We start from the raw sequence: 7,968 nt of genomic DNA, 5'->3' as shown, positions 1-7,968 counted from the left end.
AATGCCGGACATGAAAAAGAGCAAGGAGTCGGACCAGCGGGCGATGCATGAGTGTGTTATGTGATGAGTGTGTTACGTACTGAGTATGTTTGTGTCAAGTTAATGAACTAAATGTTGTTAGGTTGATTGAAGAAAATACGCTTTAATTGTTTCAAATTGTTATGATTTGGTTTGTAAACTATTTTGAAATGTTTTTAAGTAAGGTTTGATGTATGCATACATCTTTCAAAAATTTTCTTTTCCGCACAGTGTTTTATGGTCATGTTAGTTTGGTAACATCTTCATCGGTTGAGGGCGTTACAGTTTGGTATCAGAGCAGTTCGCTCTGGGTTTTCTTAAAACACTCATGCATACTCGCCACGACTCCAACGCTCCGTCTTCATGTCTGTAAGTTATGATTTTTATTCGATCATGTGTATGATAATGCGATGAGATAATGTATGCATGTTACATGTTAAAGTATATTTACGTATTGAATTGTGACTGAGCGGTGTGGATAATATTGGACTTTAGGACTATGGCATCACGTAGGGGAAATAACACCAACGGCAACGCCAATGCCGCTAACAACAACCATAATGATTGCGGGCCAGATAGTGAGAACAATCAAAACAACCAGTTTTTGACGGGATTAACTGCTCTGCTTCAAGAGCAAAGGCATGCTCAGGGAGCTCAAATCCAACAGTTGCTTCAAGCCCAGACAGCTAATGCCGGAAATAACCATCCTGCGGCTAATCAAAACCCTATCTACAAAAGGTTCTTAGAGTTGGGACCACCTGAGTTCAAAGGAGAGACTGATCCTTTGATTGCGGAACAATGGTTCCAAGCTATGGAGACTGCTTTTGAATTCATGCAGATCACGGATGCGGAGAGATTGAGATGTGCTACCTATATGTTCCGTGATGACGCTCGTGTTTGGTGGAATGGAGCCAAAGCAGCGTTGAACCTAACCACCCTTACTTGGAATGGATTCAAGGATGTGTTCTACGGCAAATATTTCACGGTGAGCACCCGAAACAGGTTGGCTAGAGAGTTTTTGGAGATCCGTCAAGGAAACATGTCAATTGCGGAGTATGTAAAGAAGTTTGAAAGGGGAAGATACTTTGTACCGATGATTTCTGGTGATCCTGCTGAAGAGTTGAAACATTTCACAGAAGGATTGAATGCCTTCATCAGAAAGGATGTTAGACTAAGTGGAACGAAAAATTACAAAGATACGGTGGATCAGGTCATGCTGTCCGAAAAGGACAGAAATGACATTATCAGAGAGTCACAAGCAAAAAGATCTAGTTATCAGAATCGAGACCAACAAGGAAATGCTAACAGAAAGAGACCGTACCAAGCCCCACCCCAACACCGACCATACCAACAGCAGCAGCATCGACCTCAGGGGCAGAAACAATTGGCTCTACCAGTACCAAAACCGGCGATTGCACCAACAGCTTGTCAAAAATGTGGAAAACTTCACTCAGGTCAATGCATGGCAGGGACTGGAGTATGTTTCCTTTGCAAAAAGCCAGGGCACTATCGAAAAGATTGCCCTCAATCCAAAGAACCAGTAAGAGGACGAGTTTTTGCAATGGCACATGATCAAGTGGATCCGAATACAGCTATAGTTACAGGTATGATTAATGTTTCCAGTAATCCCGCTCATGTCTTAATTGATACTGGAGCTACACATTCATTCATATCTGTTGAATTTGTTAATAAATCGGGTTTAGTACCGGATAAGTCAATATCGAGATTTAGTATATCCTTGCCTTCAGGGGAAGAATTGAGTAGTGATTTGATCATTAGAGGATGCAGTATACAGATGCAAGGTCATGAGTTGTATGCTAATCTTATTATCCTCAAAATGTCGGACTTTGACGTGATATTTGGTATGGATTGGTTGTCTTGTTACGAGGCTACCATAGACTGTAAACGGAGGACGGTTTCCTTGAAAACTAAGGATGGAGAAACGTTTCTATTCCATGCCACACCGAAAAATAATTCATCTCTTTTAATTTCAGTAGGTAAGGCATGGAAACTGTTGAATAAAGGATGTGCAGGTTTCCTCGCAAGTGTCACTTGCGACCAAGAATTACCTCGATCGAAACTTGAAGACGTCGAGGTAATGAGAGATTTCCCAGAAGTATTTCCTGATGATATTGCAGGATTACCTCCAGCTAGGGAGGTAGAATTTGGGATTGAATTAATGCCCGGAACCCAACCAGCTTCCAAAGCACCATACAGATTAGCACCGACTGAAATGAAAGAATTGAAGGAGCAACTACAAGAGCTACTCAATAAAGGCTTTATTAGACCGAGTATATCGCCTTGGGGTGCACCGGTATTGTTTGTCAAGAAGAAAGATGGGTCTATGAGACTGTGCATCGATTATAGAGAGCTGAATTGAGTAACAGTGAAGAACAAATATCCACTGCCAAGGATTGATGATTTGTTTGATCAGTTACAAGGGGCAGTATTATTCTCCAAGATCGATTTGAGATCAGGTTATCACCAATTGAAGGTGAAAGATGAAGATATTCATAAGACGGCTTTCAGGACTCGTTATGGCCACTACAAGTTTTTAGTCATGTCATTTGGAGTTACCAATGCACTGGCAGTATTCATGGATCTTATGAACAGAGTGTTTCAGCCTTTCTTAGATCAGTTTGTCATAGTATTCATAGATGATATACTGATTTACTCTCGTAGTTCAGATGAGCATCGTCAGCATATAACTACAGTCTTGCAGATTCTGAAAGAAAAACAATTGTTTGCTAAGTTCAGTAAGTGTGAATTTTGGCTGGAACAGATTGCATTTTTGGGTCACATAGTTTCGGCTAAGGGAATAGAGGTTGATCCAGCAAAGATAGAAGCAATTAAAAATTGGGTTACTCCAAAGACTGCTACAGAGATACGGAGTTTCTTGGGATTAGCGGGTTACTATAGGAGATTCATTCAGGATTTCTCCAAGATAGCGCTGCCACTAACGTCATTAAATCGCAAAAGTGTGAAGTTTGAATGGTCTAATCAGTGTGAGAAAAGCTTTTTAGTGTTAAAGAAAAAGTTGATGACAGCACCAGTACTAGCCATACCAGAAGGAACAGGTCGATTCGTAATTTATACAGATGCTTCCAAGAGTGGATTAGGGGCTGTCTTGATGCAAGATGGAAAGGTGATAGCATATGCTTCACGACAGTTGAAGATTCATGAAAAGAATTACCCTACCCATGACCTTGAATTGGCAGCAGTTGTCTTCGCACTCAAACTGTGGAGACATTACCTTTATGGTGAGAAGTGTCAGATTTTCACTGATCATAAGAGCTTGAAGTACTTCTTCACCCAGACGGAGTTGAACATGAGGCAGAGAAGATGGCTCGAATTGGTGAAAGATTATGACTGTGATATTAGCTACCATCCGGGTAAAGCTAATGTAGTAGCAGATGCTTTGAGTCGTAAATCTGCAACCTTGAACAGAATGACAACTCAACAAGAGTTGATTGCAGATTTTGAATGACTCAGATTGGAAGTAGTTGAGCCGATGGAAGTTTGTGCCCTATCAGCCTTAACAATGGTTCCAAGTTTGCTCGACAAGATTCGAACAGGTCAGGCTTCAGACCAGCAATTATTAACTTGGAAACTTAAAGATGAAGCTAAAGGGGGTGCATTGTATACAGTGAAGGATGGGATCGTGCATCACAAAGGGCGAAAGTGGGTACCAGCAGTAGATTCACTGAGGGAAGATGTGATGACTGAGGCTCATACTGTACCATATTCTATTCATCCAGGGAGTACAAAGATGTTCAAGGATTTACAGATGCTATACTGGTGGCCAGGTATGAAAAAAGACATCGTTAAGTTTCTTAGCGAATGTTTGACATGTCAACAGGTCAAAGTTGAACATCAAAGGCCAGCAGGACTTTTGAAACCATTACACATTCCCACTTGGAAATGGGAAGATGTCACCATGGACTTTGTGATTGGACTGCCAATTACACAACGAAGAATGAATTCAATATGGATAATAGTTGACAGGTTGACGAAGTCAGCTCACTTTTTACCAGTTAGAAACAACTTCTCGATGAATCAATATGCAGAGTTGTATATTCGAGAGGTGGTTAGATTGCATGGAGTTCCAGCAAGGATAGTCTCTGACAGGGATCCCAGGTTCACATCGAACTTTTGGAAGAGTCTACATCATGGATTGGGGACAAAGTTAGCCTTCAGTACAGCTTTTCATCCACAAACAGATGGACAATCTGAGCGAGTGATTCAGATACTGGAGGATTTACTTAGGGCTTGCATGATTGACTTCGGAGGAAATTGGGAATCGAAGTTGCCTTTAGTGGAGTTCACATATAACAATAGTTATCAAGCTACTATTGGAATGGCTTCTTATGAGGCTTTGTATGGGAGAAAGTGTAGGACTCCATTGTATTGGGATGAAGTTGGAGAAAGAGCTATATTGGGGCCAGAAATAGTGCAACAGACAATCAACTTGATAGCAAAAGTCAAGGACAGAATGTTGACAGCACAGAGTCGACAGAAAAGCTACGCCGATAAGAGGCGTAGAGACTTGGAGTTTCAGGTAGGTGATCATGTGTTCTTGAAAGTGTCACCTTGGAAAGGAGTTTTGAGATTTGGGAAGAAAGGAAAGCTGAGCCCGAGATATATAGGACCTTTCGAGATCCTAGACAAGGTTGGAGCAAGAGCTTATCGATTAGCATTGCCTCCAAATCTAGAAGGAGTACACGGCGTCTTCCATGTCTCGATGTTGAGGAAGTATATCTCAAATCCTTCCCATGTCATTCGTCATGAACCAGTTCAGTGGACGCCAGACTTGTCATATGAAGAGGTACCTATCCAAATTTTGGATACACAAGTCCGAAAGTTGAGAAACAAAGAGATCAAGATGGTAAAGGTCTTATGGCGCAATCAATTAGTGGAAGAGGCTACTTGGGAGACTGAACAAGATATGCGTAGCCGATACCCAAAATTATTTGGTGAGTCGAATTTCGAGGACAAAATTCTTTTAAGGAGGGTAGAGTTGTAAGGTCCAAATCCACTAAACTCACTTACAATGATTTTTAAATAATTTTTATGGTTTTATGCCATAAATTATTTAAGTTATGATTTAATGATTATGGTTTCATGATATAATTATTTTATGTTTAACGCTTTCAATTAAGTTTATGATTTCAGGGCGAGTTTGATTCTGGATTCATGGAACGAGACTAACCTATGCACGAGATCGTAAGAAATATTATTACGAGAATTTCAAGTATAATATTCATATGTTTATAATGTACGAACCAAGAAAGGAAATATTATCAGCCCGAGTCGAGACGTGTTGGGCTGACTACGTTTTAGTAGCCGACACACATTACGTATTGAATTTTGATTATTGCACTCAACCACCACTTACCCCATCATCAATTGCATGTCTCCTTGATTTATTCATTCCTTCACTTCACGTTTCCTTCATCACTTTCTGCTTCCTTCTTCTTCTTGGTTCATCAATCGATTTCTTCAAGATCTTCACCATCCAAGTTCCAAATCTCGTTCGTGCCGTGGTTAGCTTGTTGCCAAAAATCCGGATCAACTCCATCTTCATTTCAAGGCAAGTTTTTCAACTAGTATTTTAAGGTTTTGAAACCCATTCAAGATTATAATTATTTTTATATGAAAATATGTATGTTGAGATACGTATACATGATTTTCAAGAATTTCAAGAGCATGAAGTTTAGATTTTAAGGGTTTGAAGAGCATGTTATGTGATAGTATGAAATCGTGAAGTATACGTCGTTCTTGTCATGTTCTTGAATTTGATTCAAGAGCTACATGTTTCATCTAAGTTTTTATGTGTTCTTGAAGTTTCAAGGGATGTTTATTTAAAGTATATAGCTGGAGGAGTAGAAAATATCATATTTTGAATTATTGAATTAGTTTGAGTGAAAGTTTTGAAATGTTACTTATGTTGGATTGTTCCGGATTAGCGGCACTTGTTACTATTTTGAAGATCAAAATTAGTGTATTGATCCAAATGATATGAAGCCAATTGAATTTGAAAAACAACTTATTTATCTACAACTTTCATGTTTTGAGTTTTGTCAAAATCATTTTGAAAGATTGGTCAAAATCATCCCAAAGTGTGTCGAGTGTTTTGATTTCCCGGCAGTGACACATCTGGGGAGAATGAGCATAACTTTTTACTGAAAATTCCAATTAAGGTTCAGTTTTCGGCATTAGAAATCCAAGCTCAAGGGCTAAAACTTTCATGTTTACCACTTTTCCGAATTCCGACTTCAAAATAGAGTTTAAGAATGAACAAGCAGACCCATCAGCAGGGTATGCGCGCCCGCGCCCGAAAAGTAGTGCCCCCACGCATGGCCTTCTGATTTGAAGCTTTATTTATGTTATTTTGGGGTCCTAAATTCATGGTTATAATATTTAAAGGCTTATAAAGTATATTTAAGAATTTTTATGCAAAATTTTTCAAGTTTTAAGTCAAGAACAACTTACGTGGATCGATTACGTTATGTGACGCATGTACATGTCTATGTTTCATTCATGAAACCTATGTTCAATATGAAAGTATGATTTTTATCACTTATGACGTGCATGAAGTTATCGAGTAAAGTTTAATGTTAATGAAATGAAAGTTATGACAGAAATTACGATGATATGATGATGCTTCATAAGAAAATGATATGTTATAATGATATGATGATGAAATGAAAGATGATGAAGCATGAATGAATAATTTTATGATGAAGCATGAAGATATGATATGTTGATGCATGAAAATATTTTGATGTTTTATGTGTCTTTGTGGTGGCAATACGGGACTGGTACTTCGGTTTGGGCTCCGGAGGGACCTTTCCAAATATGGCTCAATGTACGGGTTAGGTCCTCCGAGATGAGCTCCGGAGGGGCCTCCGAAAATGAAAGAATGTTACGAGGCGTAATGCCATATGATTGTTGATCAACAAGAAAAGATGAATGTGCCCATTATGACGGTTGCCACAATTTCGCATAATTCGTCACCAAATGATAAGTTTATATTATGTTATGTTATGTTATGTTACGTTTAATTGATAATTGAAATCTCATGATTTTTACTGCATACTCTTGCTGAGTCTTTAGACTCACTATACTTGAATGGTGCAGGTAATGAGGAAGACATTTATGCATATGTTGACGAGTTCAATGCCGGACATGAAGAAGAGCAAGGATTCGGATCGGCGGGCGATGCATGAGTATGTTATGTGATGAGTGTGTTACGTACTGAGTATGTTTGTGTCAAGTTAATGAACTAAATGTTGTTAGGTTGATTGAAGAAAATACGCTTTAATTGTTTCAAATTGTTATGATTTGGTTTGTAAACTATTTTGAAATGTTTTTAAGTAAGGTTTGATGTATGCATACATCTTTCAAAAATTTTCTTTTCCGCACAGTGTTTTATGGTCATGTTAGTTTGGTAACATCTTCATCGGTTGAGGGCGTTACAACAAATACCTTCTAAAATACAACACATCAAAACCTACTACTAATATTTAAATGGGATAATGAAATGTGAGTTATTATAAAGTATAAACAAACTACTACATCAAATACATTTAAAATAATCGAGGAACTTCCATAACAAATATCAAACTAAAATGAACATTTAAAAGACAAAACACTTGAAATCCTCAAAACTCATCTTTAAAAGACTGACAATGAAGATAATAAAATCATTACTTTTAAATATCGTACATAAAATATTGTAACAACATAATCCTCTCAAAAAAAAAACAACATAACATAAATAAATATAGGTAAATATTTTCTTTTTAAATACATCAGAGCTTTTGAACTATTGTGTCATGCAATGTCTTCACCTCTTGGACTCTTCAGCCATGCTACCAAAGCTTATAATTCAAAACTGCTAACTCAACTGCACCATTCAAGTGTAGTGAGTCTAAAGACTCAACAAGA

At 38.3% G+C, this 7,968-nt stretch overlaps 1 protein-coding gene across 1 annotated transcript; it reads left to right on the top strand.

Moving 5' to 3' along the window:
- The first annotated feature begins 517 nt into the window (after positions 1–517).
- On the top strand, positions 518–5,226 carry LOC140877928 (uncharacterized). Its single transcript, XM_073281530.1, has 7 exons — positions 518–1,622; positions 1,722–2,176; positions 3,023–3,278; positions 3,552–3,754; positions 3,878–4,214; positions 4,437–4,576; positions 5,191–5,226. Exons 1-7 carry the CDS (start codon positions 518–520, stop codon positions 5,224–5,226), a joined length of 2,532 nt encoding a protein of 843 aa, XP_073137631.1.
- Positions 5,227–7,968: the final 2,742 nt, after the last annotated feature.

Source organism: Henckelia pumila, chromosome 2, assembly GCF_033568475.1.
Source record: "Henckelia pumila isolate YLH828 chromosome 2, ASM3356847v2, whole genome shotgun sequence".
NCBI classification, from domain to species: Eukaryota; Viridiplantae; Streptophyta; class Magnoliopsida; order Lamiales; family Gesneriaceae; genus Henckelia; species Henckelia pumila.
The sequence above is the reverse complement of the archived record's forward strand: the minus strand, read 5'-3'. Positions and strand labels throughout refer to the sequence as shown.